Source organism: Armigeres subalbatus, chromosome 3, assembly GCF_024139115.2.
Source record: "Armigeres subalbatus isolate Guangzhou_Male chromosome 3, GZ_Asu_2, whole genome shotgun sequence".
NCBI classification, from domain to species: domain Eukaryota; kingdom Metazoa; phylum Arthropoda; class Insecta; order Diptera; family Culicidae; genus Armigeres; species Armigeres subalbatus.
The window spans coordinates 309,181,870-309,197,884 of NC_085141.1; the positions used below are offsets into that span (position 1 = coordinate 309,181,870).

The 16,015-nt window shown below is 41.1% G+C and overlaps 1 protein-coding gene across 1 annotated transcript in view; it reads right to left on the bottom strand.

Annotated features, from left to right (window-relative positions):
* The window catches only part of LOC134225220 (5-hydroxytryptamine receptor-like), a 189,722-nt gene that overhangs the window by 55,716 nt on the left and 117,991 nt on the right, over positions 1-16,015 (bottom strand). The window contains exons 4-5 of the mRNA XM_062705098.1: positions 13,522-13,819; positions 4,177-4,212 (exon numbers count right to left, since the gene is read on the bottom strand). Of these exons, the coding sequence (XP_062561082.1) occupies positions 4,177-4,212; positions 13,522-13,819 (334 nt within the window). The remainder of the gene's footprint in view (positions 1-4,176; positions 4,213-13,521; positions 13,820-16,015) is intronic.

Below are 16,015 nucleotides of genomic sequence, written 5' to 3' on the forward strand. Positions count from 1 at the left end.
CGGGAAGTTCCTTTTCCAAGTAAGAAGGACTTCTTGTGGGAGTATCCAAGGAGTTCCCAAAGGATCTCCTGGAGAATTTCCTAAAGTAACTCCTCAAGAAATTCGCGATGGAGTTCCTGGTTTTAGACCCAGGATGTTTTTTGGATAAATTTTTGATGGATTTTCCGATGGATTTCCTGGAGAAATTCTCGGAGGAATTCCTAGAAGAGTATCTAAAACAAATTTAGGAGAAAGAGGTAAATAAGATTTTTTTTTCAAATTGATTTCATAAGGAATTTCCAAACAAATTTCAAATAAAGTTACAAAAATTTTCAGACTGAAATATCAAAGAAATTCCCGGCATTCCCGGCACCGGCAATCGAACCTAGCCACCCTCAGCATGATCTTCCTTTGTAGCCGCGCGTCTTACCGCACGGCTAAGGAGGGTCCCTGGAGGGTCCCTAGAGGGCCGATGGGTGGTTACTTTAGATATTTTCCACTGGGTTGGCGTCTTCATCGATTGGGCTGTCGTCGGCAGAAAGTAAACTTTTATGGCAAGATTCTTTGATATTGTTCCTATTAGTAATTGTGAATGAAATCGATACTTTCCGGTCCATCATTTAATATAAAATAATGTTGATCCGAGTTGAATTTTCTTCGAAGTGCAAAACTATATCATTTGGCGACGACTAAAAGTTGCGTTCGGGAACAGAATTACAAGGCCGCGTTGGAGGGAGATGATGCAATAAGTTTGATCGAATAGATGGCATCAATATCAGATCCGAAAATTTTTAAAGTGCAAAGTTAATCATTTGGCGACGACAGAAAGTTGTTCTTCGATAGCAGAATCACAAGTGCGCGTAAAAGGGTGATACTGCAATGAATTTTTATGGATGGAATCACCTAACAGCAACCAAGCTAAATACCACGCCAAACGCCGATGCCACCGAAACAGTCCATTTTGCAATTCCTTTGTTTCTAGAAAATGCTGATCCTGAGAAGAACCAATTGTCTTTCCCTAATGCACCTTTCCAATGACTAACTGCAACCGGGTTTCAGAGCAAACCCGCAAGTTGTTTGAATTTTATGTCTGTGCTTGCGATGCATGTACGTGATTGGTTGGTTTCTTTTCCTGTTCGGGTGTGCCACTGCGACCAGTTATAAGATCTATTGTAGCATTCCCCGTATCCTTAGTGTTTAAGTGCATGTCGAATTACTCCAATATTGAGCAATGGCAATTGGTGGTTTACCTATTTCTAAACTTTTTATCAATTATCGATAATAAATAGTCAAGAATCAGTACTGTCAGATAAATACAAAGAAGCGCTGACTTATCCTTGATCGAATGGTCAACTGGAATTAGAAATCCATCGAGAATCGGTTGAGCAGTGGCGTTGCCAGAAAATTGGTGTGGGGGGGGGGGGTGTCTTGAACAATTTTTCTTTCGAAAAAAAAATTCTTCTAAAAATGTTGTCTCTGGGAAGAGGGGTTATGCCCAAAACCACCCCCGTGGCTACGCCACTGGATTGAGATATTCAAGTTTAGAGTCTATCATATGTTTGTGACGGTCTCCGATTTACGCAATCACAAAGTGAACCCAATATAGAGAAGACAGACGTAGTCCTACGTCAAAAAACAAATTCATTGCCATTCCATTCAGAAAACTCTTCTTAAAGAAAATCCTTCTGAAATCATGCTCAGTTGAAGAGAACATCTTTTTGTAATCTCTTCGCCGATACGCAAATGGGCGCAATCTGCCGCTCCGTCATTAGAACATTTTCCACCGAAGTAGGACCAACTTAGTAGGGGGCGGGGGCAATTGCCGTAGAAAGTCAGATGACTGACCTTCGCTACAGTGTCATCATCGTCGACACGGTGGAAAAAAAAAACAAGCGGCAAACTTTCTGCCGTAAAATCGAGCATCGTACTGCTCGTGCCCCTTCTTGAGATTCCGACCGTGAATCAGACGCAATTATAACTTTATCTTTCTCGGTTGAGAACTTTTCCACTGGGCAACGACTTTGATTGAGCCGCTTGGTTCGGCGTGGAGGGAGAGCAACGGAAGTAATAAAAAATAATTGCACGTCCGTTCAATCAACGGGGGGATAGTTGTCAGCGAAAACGCTCGAACGGAAATGCACGCTGCAGATGGGACTAAGAGGATTAGTCCCGCTGAGAAAGAAGTTAGATTATATGTTCACCAGATACAGTTACATGTCTGCTATGCCCTTGATTAATGTTATGGATATCGGCGAAGACGAAATTGCACATTTTTAATTACTTAACCTAAGAACAATTGCCGTAAATATGCAACCCCGAAACCAAATTGAATCTAAAAAGCGTACTAACCAAAGGAAATTACTTTCCCAGCATTCGCAAATGCAATGAAAGCCACCGAACGAACAAAAGCACAAACAGATGCATCGCTGGTATCATGGCAGCGCAGTCTATGAGGGTGCAAATGCAAAACCGCTAATTTGACCTATTGTCCTACGAAACACTGACTCTGCTTTGGGGCAAGTGAGCAAAACTTTGCGGTCCTACTTCCTATGACCTATTGGATGCGGATCGTGTGAGTTGCAAAAAACAGCCCCACGGGGGGTGCTACACACTCACAAAATGTGTACGTTTCTCATTGCGTTCCCATGCGCTTTGGTGCAGTCCCCGTTGGTGTCTCGGGTGGACTTGATGTGGTGAGGCTTCGGACCGTATCCAAATGGTTCAGACTAGAATTGGTTATGGGGTAGTGCATGCGCGTGACCGTTAGACTGACTCCTGGTTTCCACTTAGTATCCGCTAGTGAAAATTTCTGTATTCAATTAGCTATTTTTAAAATATTAAATATGAAATTGCGAAATGGTCTATGACGAAAATTGTACATGATTCTTAAGAATTTCCATTAAAATGTTTAAAACAAATTCCAAACCTCATTCTTGAAAAGCTTATCAAAAGGTCATATGGAATAGGCGCCATGGAACGAAATGTAATAGAAAAAATATCCAGAGTTTCTAAATAAATTCCATTAGTTACTAATATAATCAATAAGGGCACTATAAGAAATCACGAAGGAAGCAACGAAAATAAAAATCCGAAAACAATTTGAAGGAAATTGAGATTGGAATTTCAAATTGCGAAAACCATTACAAAAATAAATTAAAAATTCTTAGAGAATTCTAGAATATATTTCAAAAAATCTAAGGTAGTCTAAAGCAAGCTCCAGAAGAATTTCACAGATGTTTCAAAGAAAACTCTTTACTGGATTTGAAAACGAAATCGGTTGAAATTTAAAATTGAATTCTTTCGAAAATAACATATTTTTGTGGAGCCAGTCTAGGGTAATGCGCATCCGATGCAACAGTCCCACATTCCGAAGCTTTGACCACGGGTTTGCGGTCGGTGTGACTGCTCGGTGAGACACTCCAGGCTGGTTTGTCAGCAGGGACTGTTGCTGTTGTTGGGTTAGCGGTTGATTGTGAGGTACACAGTGGCTTGTACGCGGACTACCACACAAACGGCTCAGTTGGTTGGGGTGAAATTGCTACGGCCAGGAACTACGCAAGCAAGTGTCGGGTTGCTACATCATTGTGTGGGGGTTTCGGTACGATTGATTGGTTCAGGGTTACACTATCGAACGGAGTCACGGAAACCTCGTTCTGACACAGTTGTCTTTGGGTTATTAAATTAATAAGATATTGAAGTTTCTGAACCAGTCTAACGTAAATCTTCTCCGGTTGATGAACACAATGGTATTTGGTTTATGTGGGTGCGTATATATTGTCAACTTGATAAAGCACAAATGGATTCGTTAATGATATCCGTTGGCTGCCCCCAAATCAAATATAAGAGTGGGATTTGTCTTTTGTGTCCACATGATTCTATTTTCATCAACAATCAACAAAAATGTGGTACACTGAATTGTATAAGCAGTTATTGGGTAATAAAACATAAGCAGGTTTTAATAAAACTGAAAAAAAGGAAATTTAAAAAAGAGCATCTGTGAGATAATTTGGGTCCCAATTGAAAGCAATTGTAACAAAACATAAAAACAGCAACATTCAGAGTAACACAGAACATAAACTGGGAAATCAGGAATTAGAACAGATGTTGAATGTTGGAAAACGAACAGAACTGGACGAGAGTTAGTTAAAATATAACTTGAAAGGAAGCGGGAAATTAATCACCAACTAAAATACTTACTAAAGGTTTTGGTATCAATTGCACTATGGTTTTACCCTGTTTGTTGAACGAAATAATGAAGAAAATTAGAAGAAAAGAAAATGTATAGCATTGTATTATGAGAGTTTCTTAAAATAGCAAGAAGAACGAGAAAACCAGCAAATAGAACGACAATATGATCGTGGTCATATATGTTGGTGCACAACAAGAGGAAGTTCCTTAAGCTAAAGGCGGTTGTCATCAATATTTGTTTTACTATGACGGTGAGACCTGTTCTATCCATTTAGTAAAAAACGTTTTCAACAATAAACGTGCAACAAAAACGAAGGCAACATGTATTGATACTGATTGAGAAGGAAAAATGTGCTGATGGGAAATCGGAAAAATCGAAACATGCATGAAAAGAGAAAAGGGGGATGGACATTTGTTTTATGAGAAATGAGATGAGATGATCGATGTTCCTCGCAAATCTTTACTGTAAAAACTGAGTCAATTTCAACTTTCGATATACTTATATCTGAATAAAATTTATTTTTGTCTAACCTGTGATTCAGTGATTGATTGCATTTAGTCTTTGCAAAGATGTTAATATCTTGAAAGAAACATCCAACTTTATAGTGGAGTCCTTATCTAAATGCCTTCTCGTGTTGAACGACGTCAAATAACGGCGAGATTTAGATAGAATGCATAGCTGGTAGGAACGAAAAATGTTGACTTTGCATTGCCAAGTGCAGTGTTTGTTGTCCGGTACTTCGAATTGAGTTCTTCATGATTATATTCCGCGATACCACGATGGAGTGCGAATTGAGAAGTGAAACGCCTTATTTCTCATTGCTTATTTCACACTGCCCATTACTGACTCATCGCTTTTCGCAGTAAGAGCTGGGAAGAGAGAAATGATGAGTGAGCGTCTCACTTCTTATTTCTCACTTCTCACTGCTCAACAATTGTAATCTTTTCACACATTTTATATTCATTATTGTTCGACCATTCAAGGCCGTATGATCCGTTCGGCTAAATGACATTTTCGGCCTTATGACCTGCTCGGTCAACCGACAACTGTCCCTTTCGGCTTAACGATCATTAGGCCAAAGGGATTTTTCGGCCATTTCACCTGTTCGGCCAAACGATATTTTCGGACATATGACTTGTTTGGCCAACCGATAAATAACCTTATCTGCCAAAGGACCATTTGGCCCAAACTGCTATTTGGCCTAACGACATTTCCGGTCAGCGGGTTCAGCCATACCGTAGAATAGACATGTGCGCTGATTGAATTTTTGCCGGCAGCAGCGTGATAGATCATTTTCAGCCAGCAGCGGCGGCGTGAACTAGTTTCAAGCACCAAAATTTCTCCGGAATATCTTAAGAAGTTCCTCTACGAATTCTTCAGGAAGTTCCTCCACAAGTTCGTTGGCAAGTTCATCAAAAAATTCCTCTGAACATTCGTCAAAATGTTCCTCCGTAAATACCTCTGGGAAGTTCCTCCAGGGATTCTTCTGATAGATACTCCAGTATTTCGTCTAGCAATCCCTCCAGGGATTCCTCCAAAGTTCTGCCAGGAATTCCTCCAAAGTTCCTTCAGTATTTCCTCAGGAAGTTCCTCCACGAATTCCTGCGGAAGATCCTCCAAAAATACATCCAGAAGCTCCTTTAAGAATTCCTGCGGATGTTACTCTAGGAATTCCTACGGAAGTTCCTCTAGCAATTTTTCCGGAAGTTCCTCCAAGAATTGCTCAGGAAATTCCTACAGAATTTCCTTTAGGAATTCCTCCGGAAGTTCCCCAGGGAATTTCTCCAGAAGTTCTTCCACGATTTTTTTCCGGGAGTTCCTCCAGATATTCCTCCGTAAACTCCTCTAGGAAGTCCTCCGGAAGTTCCTCCGGAAGTTCATCCAGGAATTTTTTCCGAAGTTCCTCCAGGAATTTTTCCCGAAGTTCCTCCAGGAATTGTTCCGGAAAGTCCTCCAGGAATTGTTCCGGAAAGTCCTCCAGGAATTGTTCCGGAAGTTCATCCAAGAATTGCTCTGGAAGTTCCTCCAGGAATTCCTCCGGAAGTTCCTCCAGGAATTCCTCCGGAAGTTCCTCAAGGAATTCCTCCGGAAGTTCCTCCAGGAATTCCTCCGGAAGTTCCTCCAGGAATTCCTCCGGAAGCTCCTCCAGGAATTCCTCCGGAAGTTCCTCCAGGAATTCCTCCGGAAGTTCCTCCAGGAATTCCTCCGGAAGTTCCTCCAGGAATTCCTCCGGAAGTTCCTCCAGGAATTCCTCCGGAAGTTCCTCCAGGAATTCCTCCGGAAGTTCCTCCAGGAATTCCTCCGGAAGTTCCTCCAGGAATTCCTCTGGAAGTTCCTCCAGGAATTCCTCCGGAAGTTCCTCCAGTAATTCCTCACGAAGTTCCTCCAGGAATTCCTCCGGAAGTTCCTCCAGGAATTCCTCCGGAAGTTCCTCCAGGAATTCCTCCGGAAGTTCCTCCAGGAATTCCTCCGGAAGTTCCTCCAGGAATTCCTCCGGAAGTTCCTCCAGGAATTCCTCCGGAAGTTCCTCCAGGAATTCCTCCAGAAGTTCCTCCAGGAATTCCTCCGGAAGTTCCTCCAGGAATTCCTCCGGAAGTTCCTCCAGGAATTCCTCCGGAAGTTCCTCCAGGAATTCCTCCGGAAGTTCCTCCAGGAATTCCTCCGGAAGTTCCTCCAGGAATTCCTCCGGAAGTTCCTCCAGGAATTCCTCGGAAGTTCCTCCAGGAATTCCTCCGGAAGTTCCTCCAGGAATTCCTCCGGAAGTTCCTCCAGGAATTCCTCCGGAAGTTCCTCCAGGAATTCCTCCGGAAGTTCCTCCAGGAATTCCTCCGGAAGTTCCTCCAGGAGTTCGTCCGGAAGTTCCTCCGGAAATTCCACCGGAAGTTCCTCCGGAAATTCCACCGGAAGTTCCACCAGGAATTCCTCCGGAAGTTCCTCCAGGAATTCCTCCGGAAGTTCCTCCAGGAATTCCTCCGGAAGTTCCTCCAGGAATTCCACCGGAAGTTCCTCCAGGAATTCCTCCGGAAGTTCCTCCAGGAATTCCTCCGGAAGTTCCTCCAGGAATTCCTCCGGAAGTTCCTCCAGGAATTCCTCCGGAAGTTCCTCCAGGAATTCCTCCGGAAGTTCCTCCAGGAATTCCTCCGGAAGTTCCTCCAGGAATTCCTCCGGAAGTTCCTCCAGGAATTCCTCCGGAAGTTCCTCCAGGAATTCCTCCGGAAGTTCCTCCAGGAATTCCTCCGGAAGTTCCTCCAGGAATTCCTCCGGAAGTTCCTCCAGGAATTCCTCCGGAAGTTCCTCCAGGAATTCCTCCGAAGTTCCTCCAGGAATTCCTCCGGAAGTTCCTCCAGGAATTCCTCCGAAGTTCCTCCAGGAATTCCTCCGGAAGTTCCTCCAGGAATTCCTCCGGAAGTTCCTCCAAGAATTCCTCCGGAAGTTCCTCCAGGAATTCCTCCGGAAGTTCCTCCAGGAATTCCTCCGGAAGTTCCTCCAGGAATTCCTCCGGAAGTTCCTCCAGGAATTCCTCCGGAAGTTCCTCCAGGAATTCCTCCGGAAGTTCCTCCAGGAATTCCTCCGGAAGTTCCTCCAGGAATTCCTCCGGAAGTTCCTCCAGGAATTCCTCCGGAAGTTCCTCCAGGAATTCCTCCGGAAGTTCCTCCAGGAATTCCTCCGGAAGTTCCTCCAGGAATTCCTCCGGAAGTTCCTCCAGGAATTCCTCCGGAAGTTCCTCCAGGAATTCCTCCGGAAGTTTCTCCAGGAATTCCTCCGGAAGTTCCTCCAGGAATTCCTCCGGAAGTTCCTCCAGGAATTCCTCCGGAAGTTCCTCCAGGAATTCCTCCGGAAGTTCCTCCAGGAATTCCTCCGGAAGTTCCTCCAGGAATTCCTCCGGAAGTTCCTCCAGGAATTCCTCCGGAAGTTCCTCCAGGAATTCCTCCGGAAGTTCCTCCAGGAATTCCTCCGGAAGTTCCTCCAGGAATTCCTCCGGAAGTTCCTCCAGGAATTCCTCCGGAAGTTCCTCCAGGAATTCCTCCGGAAGTTCCTCCAGGAATTCCTCCGGAAGTTCCTCCAGGAATTCCTCCGGAAGTTCCTCCAGAAATTCCTCCGGAAGTTCCTCCAGGAATTCCTCCGGAAGTTCCTCCAGAATATTCCTCCAGAAGTTCCTCCAGGAATTGCTCCGGAAGTTCCTCCAGGAATTGCTCCGGAAGTTCCTCCAGGAATTCCTCCGGAAGTTCCTCCAGGAATTCCTCCGGAAGTTCCTCCAGGAATTCCTCCGGAAGTTCCTCCAGGAATTCCTCCGAGATTTCCTCCAGGAATTCCTCCGGAAGTTCCTCCAGGAATTCCTCCGGAAGTTCCTCCAGGAATTCCTCCGGAAGTTCCTCCAGGAATTCCTCCGGAAGTTCCTCCAGGAATTCCTCCGGAAGTTCCTCCAGGAATTCCTCCGGAAGTTCCTCCAGGAATTCCTCCGGAAGTTCCTCCAGGAATTCCTCCGGAAGTTCCTCCAGGAATTCCTCCGGAACTTCCTCCAGGAGTTCCTCCGGAAGTTCCTCCAGGAATTCCTCCGGAAGTTCCTCCAGGAATTCCTCCGGAAGTTCCTCCAGGAATTCCTCCGGAAGTTCCTCCAGGAATTCCTCCGGAAGTTCCTCCAGGAATTCCTCCGGAAGTTCCTCCAGGAATTCCTCCCGAAGTTCCTCCAGGAATTCCTCCGGAAGTTCCTCCAGGAATTCCTCCGAAGTTCCTCCAGGAATTCCTCCGGAAGTTCCTCCAGGAATTCCTCCGGAAGTTCCTCCAGGAATTCCTCCGGAAGTTCCTCCAGGAATTCCTCCGGAAGTTCCTCCAGGAATTCCTCCGGAAGTTCCTCCAGGAATTCCTCTGGAAGTTCCTCCAGGAATTCCTCCGGAAGTTCCTCCAGGAATTCCTCCGGAAGTTCCTCCAGGAATTCCTCCGAAAGTTCCTCCAGGAATTCCTCCGGAAGTTCCTCCAGGAATTCCTCCGGAAGTTCCTCCAGGAATTCCTCCGGAAGTTCCTCCAGGAATTCCTCCGGAAGTTCCTCCAGGAATTCCTCCGGAAGTTCCTCCAGGAATTCCTCCGGAAGTTCCTCCAGGAATTCCTCCGGAAGTTCCTCCAGCAATTCCTCCGGAAGTTCCTCCAGGAATTCCTCCGGAAGTTCCTCCGGAAATTTCTCCTGGAATTCCTCCGGAAGTTCTTCCAGGAATTTCTCCGGAAGTTCCTCCAGGAATTCCTCCGGAAGTTTCTCCGGAAGTTCCTCTGGAAGTTCCTCCGGAAGTTCCTCCGGAAGTTCCTCCAGGAATGCCTCCGGAAGTTCCTTTAGGAATTTCTGCGGAACTTCCTTTAGGAATTCCTCAAGAAGTTTCTTTAGGAATTCCTCCGGAAATTTCTCCACGAATTCTTCCTGAATTTTCTGTAGCAATTCCTCCGAAAGTTCCTCTAGGAATTCCTCCGGTAGTTTCTCCAAGAATTCCTCCGGGAATTCCTAAAAAAATCATCTAAATTCCTGCAGCAATTTCTCAGGAAATTACCTCAAGAATTACTTTTGAAGATCCTCCAGGAATTCTTCAGGAAGTTTCTCCAAGAATTCCTCTAGAAGGTCTTCCGGGAATTCCTTCCGAAGGTCTTCAAGGCATTCCTTCCCCATGTCCTCCAGGAACTCCCCCGGAAAGTTCTCCAGGAATTAGTTTGAAATTTTCATTCAAGAATTCTTCGGCGAGCTTCTCCTAGAATTCCTCGGAAAGTTTTTCCATGAATTCGTCCTGAAATCAAAATTTCTCAGGATTTCCTCCGGGAATTCCTCTGGTGGTTTTTCCAAAAATACTTCAGGAAGGTCTTCAAGGAATTCTTTCTGAAAGCCATCAAGGGATTCATTTTAAAGGTTCTCTAGGGATTCCTTCTAAAGTTCCTCTGTATAGGAAATCCTTCGTAAGTTTCTCCAGGAATAAGTTTGGAATTTTCTCCAGGAATCAGTTTGGAATATTCTCATTCAAATTCCTCCAGGAATTTTTACTTGGATCAGAATCGGATTGAATTTGATGTGGATTGCATTGGATTTGGATTGGATTCGTATTGAGTTGGATATGCATTGAACATGGATTGGATTTGAATTGGATATGGATTTGATTAGGATTCCACATAGATTGGATTTGGATTGAACTTGGATTGGATTAAGATTGAATTTGGATTGGATTCAAATTTGACTCCGGTCCGATTTAGATTGGATTTGAAGTGGATTTTCATTGGGTTGGATTTGAATAAATTTTGGATTTCAAACTAGATTGGGTTTGGATTGTATTTGAATTCTATTTGGATTCGGTTTGAATTGAATTTGGATTGGATTCAAATTGGATGTAATTTTGATTTGGATTGGATTTTAATTGGATTTCACCAAGGTTTCGATTGGATTTTAATTGGATTTGACTTGGATTTGGATTGAATTTGAACTTTGATCAGATTCGGATTTTTTTTAAATTGATTTGGATCAGATTTTGATTTGGTTTGGATAAGATTTGGATTGGATTTGTATAAAATTTGGATTGGATTTCAAATGGATTGGATTTGGATTGAATTTGGATTGGATTTGAATTGTATTTGGATTAGATTTGGATTGAATTTGGATTGAATTTGATTCGAATTTGGATTGGGTTTGGATTGTATTTGGATTGCATTCAGATTGGATTTGAGTTCGATATGAGTTGGAATTCATTTGGATTTGACTTGGACTTGGGTTGAATTGGATTTGAATTGGACTTGGATCAGAATCGGATTGGATTTTATGTGGATTTGCATTGGATTTGGATTGGATTTGTCTTGAATTTAGATTTAGATTGAATTTGGAATGGCTTTGGATTGGATTTGAAATGGATTTGGGTTGGTTTTGGATTGGATTTGGATTGGATTTGGATTGGATTTGGATTGGATTTGGATTGGATTTGGATTGGATTTGGATTGGATTTGGATTGGATTTGGATTGAATTTGGATTGGATTTGGATTGGTTTGGATTTGGATTGGATTTGGATTGGATTTGGATTGGATTTGGATTGGATTTGGATTGGATTTGGATTGGATTTGGATTGGATTTGGATTGGCTTTGGCTTGGATTTTGATTGGATTTGGATTGGATTTGGATTGGATTTGGATTGGATTTGGATTGGATTTGGATTGGATTTGGATTGGATTTGGATTGGATTTGGATTGGATTGGATTTCGATTAGATTTGAATTCAATTTAGAATGGATTTGGATTGTATTCGAATTCGATTTGTATGGGATTTGGATTCGATTAGATTTAGATTGGAATTCGGTTGCATTTGAATTAGATTTTGATTGTATTCCGATTGAATTTAAGTTTGACGTGGATTTGGATTTGGACCAGATTTGGATTGGATTTGAAGTGGATTTGGATTGGATTTGAAACGCACTTGCATTGGATTTAGATTGAATTCGGATTTGATTGGATTTGTATTGAACTTAGATTGGATTTGATTTGAATGTCAAATTAGATTGGATTTGGATTGTCTTTGAATTCGATTGGCATTGGATTCAAATTGGATTTGAGTTGGATTTGGATTTAGATTGGATTTGATTTTGGTTGGATTTGAAATAGGTGAAGATCATATTTGGATTGGATTTGATTGTTTTTATTTAAATTTGGATTGATTTTGCATCGGCTAAGACTTGGATTCAGATTGGATATTGATTGAATATTGATTGAATTTGGATTGATTTTGATTTGGATATAAATTGGCCTGGGTTTGGGATTGTATATGGTTTGAAAACGGATTAGGTTGGATATGGATTTAGATTAGGATTGATGTTGGATTGGATGTGTATCAGATTTCTATTGGATTTGGTCTGGTGATCTAACTTTTTCATGGTTTAAATTGGTTTTTCATAAACTGAGGTTCAAATATTTTTTCATAAACTGAGTCGTATCGTTTTTTTTAATTTAATTTCAATTTAATAAATTTCATAGCTTGAAAATTATTAAACGCTGTTTACAGGAGAGTAGAGGAGAAGAAGAATGTGTTGGATAAGATCAGGTCTATAAAGTATTGGGAAAAATAGTCATTTTACTATTCATTGTGTTACTGTCATTAAGTTAATATCCAATTAGAATATATTCTGTATTAGTGCATCTTCCCCAAGCGATAAAGATTTCGAGATAATCGCATAAGAGCGAAATGAGAATCAGTTTGCTGAGTATTGTTGCGACGAACGGTCTAGACTAGAAATCTCGATCGATTTTTCTATTAACAGGTCTTTTGAAGAGTCCATTCCTTTTGCTAAAAACCGGAAAAAAGCTCTCATAGACTAAAATAATCATTATTGCTCATGATCTGACGCCCAGTATTATTCTGCTGAGGCATTGATTTGTTGCTGTTTTGCTGCGTAGAAGTGAACTATGTAAAAAAAATGACATAAATTGTTTAAGGATTGATTGATTGTCTTCATGAAAAAGACTTGCAGCCCTAGGCTGGCTGATCTTTGGCTGTTTAAGGACATTAGAATTCTTTTAAATTACTGTTCACTAAATGTTTAAGATTCCGAATCAAAATGGCAATTATGCAAATACTTTGCAATTAATGGTGATTATCAAATGTGCGGATTTAAATACAATAATATTTAAGGTTCATCGAAAGAATTTCAGTTTTCCTGCATTTTCATTGCCTGTTGCTACTACCCTATCCTAAACTTTGTTTAGTGAAAATTGAAACAGTAGAAAAAATCATACTCTGTAAGCTTGTACAAAACAAAGTTTGTCACTAAATCATGGTGTAGTTAAGCAACTTTGCTTTCGCCAAGAGTTAAATAAATTTGTCCGATTCGGTGGCAAAAAAGATGACGCAAACTTTTCGATGGGTTATGAATGTGAAGATGAAGGTTATGAGCTCAATATTCGATGAAAAGGCATGCCAGATAGAAAAAGCGGGTCGAAATGGGGATGAGAAAGTAAAGTGGTGTTAAAAGTTTCGCTTGTTGAAGCCGGGTTCCAGTGTGGGATGTGGGATGATGAACCATGACGGGGGCGGTGTGATGGGTGGGTTGGGGCAGAGTAAGGGCTGGTTGTAATCCTGTGAAAACTCTAAAATGAGCATGATGACAAACTCACACACGCACACAGGGGAGGACAAGGGATGTGAACTTCCAAAAGTGAGTTTTACTAAACGAAAACAGCGTTTTATGTCACCGATCCAATTCGATAAGAAAACAGATACAAAAATCGACAACGAGAATTACGAAGAAAACGAACAGACAATTTTGCGTTTTTTTTTTGTTTTTGTTTCTGCGAAAAGACGAAAAAACGGGACTTTGACAGCGATGGATTGGATCGAGGGGGAAATTACCTGCTGCCTTCGCCGTATCCGTTTCCTGGCGGCGAGGAATATTCGCCAGTAGAGGAACAGTATTACCAACAGTGGAACGTAAAAACTGGAAGCCGTTGCAAATATCTGGTAGCCGACGTCCTGGGAGACGATGCACTGCAGGTCCTGGTAGACGCGGGCCTCCCACTCGGGGTCCTTCCAGCCGAGGAGCGGCGCTATCGAAACCAGCACCGACAGCGTCCAGATGACGATGATCATGTAGCCTATCCGTCGGGCTGTCCGCTGGTGGGCGTAGTCGATGTCCGTCACCGCCCAGTACCTGTGGAGGAACGAAAACAAATGTCGAAATAAGTATTACAGATTCCTCTTGGCTAAGAATTTTACTTGGCGATTTAAAACATGTTTTTTGCACATGTTTCAATAATTCATTAAAAAATAACTAGAGTAAACTCTCAAATTGATACAACCCGTAGTTGACAGCACAAGTTTTAATGCCCATCATCTTCCATCAAAAATCAATTTTCAACTTGGAAACTCCTAGCATCAGCATCTGGTCCCTTGCAGGTGGCGGAAAAGCATACTTCGGTAGGTGTGTGTGTGGAAGTTTCTTGTTTCTATCCGGTTGAGCTCAACCCCGTAGAAAGAAGCAGTACCTGGCACGAAAAATTGAATTACTCTCCACCTGACACAAAAAGCTTTTAGAAGAGTGATTAATTTCATTTTGTGTTGCAAGATTTTTAAGCTCTCCAGCCAGACTACCCATATGACAGGGAAAGGGGGAGTTTTGTCGTTTTCTCGACTTCCAGAAACTACGCCAAGTGGAACGCAATGATCTGTAATGGATTATGTCGTCACTTTGGCGTGGGAAAACCGGTAGAGTGGTTGTCAGGATGTAGCGTTTTATTTTATATTTTCTCGCCATTCGCGTGCAATCAAGTTGCACTTTCCATTTGCGACCAGATCAAATAAATGTTCAACAAAATAATGAGCACAGCAAAAATATAACTGCATGAGAACAAGTCAGTTCTTTGGAATAAAGAAAAATAGTGCAATCCAAGTGTTGACGCACATGTTAGCGTTCGAGAAATAATCACTGTCGTGTTCGAGCTTCGCATTATGATTATATTTTGTGATAAATTCCTTATATTGATCATTGTTGGAAGAATGTTCATTGAAAACTTGATAATATGGTACCGTTAAAACTGTAGAAGAATTCTTCTATCGAGAAAGCCTTGAACTTTCAGCGGAAAGTAAAAAAAAAACGGAGTTGTTCAAACAATTTGGGGGGTTAGAAGCAGAGGGGTGTAAATGACAGACACAAAATTAAGTTGATAACAGCAAAAAATACTTTATATCTAGACTTATTTACAATAAATGTGAAAATTCACAGAAAATTAATAATTCTTTGAGCTTTCATGCAATTTGTATGAACGAAAAAATATTGAAAAACTTTGCACCAATTTTACGCAAAACTAAGTCGCTTACACCTTTGTGTTTGATTTCCTCAATTGAAAAAATGCCTTGGTTTTTTTGATTGTTTGTGAAATTTCTTAAGAAATTTCCAAGGGAAGCTTCTGATTTCTATTTTTTTCAGTGCATCCAATGCATCCTACTGAAGATTTAACTAAACATTATTTTCAAACTTTCACAAGAAATCCTTTAGCACAGAAAATACTCTCAAATTTCACATAGGAAAATCTTCTCGTATGGGAATGGAAATTATTTTTATATTTCCATTGGATTTTTTTCATAATTTTCTTTGAAAAAACCTTTTTAATTCCTATTTAAAATTATTTAATCCAAAATTGTCACTTGAGATTTTTCGAAAATTTCTATGGCATTTTTTTATGAGTTAACTCTTAATTTTTGTTGGTAAAAATAAACATAACACATTATGTTATAATCATGTTATGACGATCATGAAATTTTCTTTCCTCGATTTTGACAGAGAATTTATAACAAAATTAGTGCATGTATTGTTATTTGTAACACATATTGGTGTAATTGTGATAAAATTTTGTTTCGACTAATTGGTCTGGTTTTTTTTCGAACATTTTTCTAAGATTCTCAATAGAAGTTTTCAATTCCAAATTTAATATGGAAATATTTTTCAAACATTTTGACATCTGAACTGAACATTTATCCAAAAATGTCGTCTAGTTTGAAGAAGTCATTTAGTCAAGTAAGTCATTCGTCCGAGTAAGCCATATTTAATTTAGGCGAGTATTTTGTGGACAAATTGAATCATTTAGCGAACTGTGCGGATTGCATTATGATAAATAGTAGAAAACGAGAAGTGGATAGTCAGAGAAGACATTCTTTCGAATATAATAAAATAATGCAATAAAGAAAAAAAGGCGAGAGTAAAATTTCTCACGCTTTACTTCTCACCTTAAAACTTTTCACTTTTACAGTGAGAAGTGGAAAGTTAGGTAAATATTAGAAGCGAGAAGTGAGAACTAAGCAGTAAGCAGTAAGTAGTGAATGTAAGTTATCACCGAACCAGGCCACACAC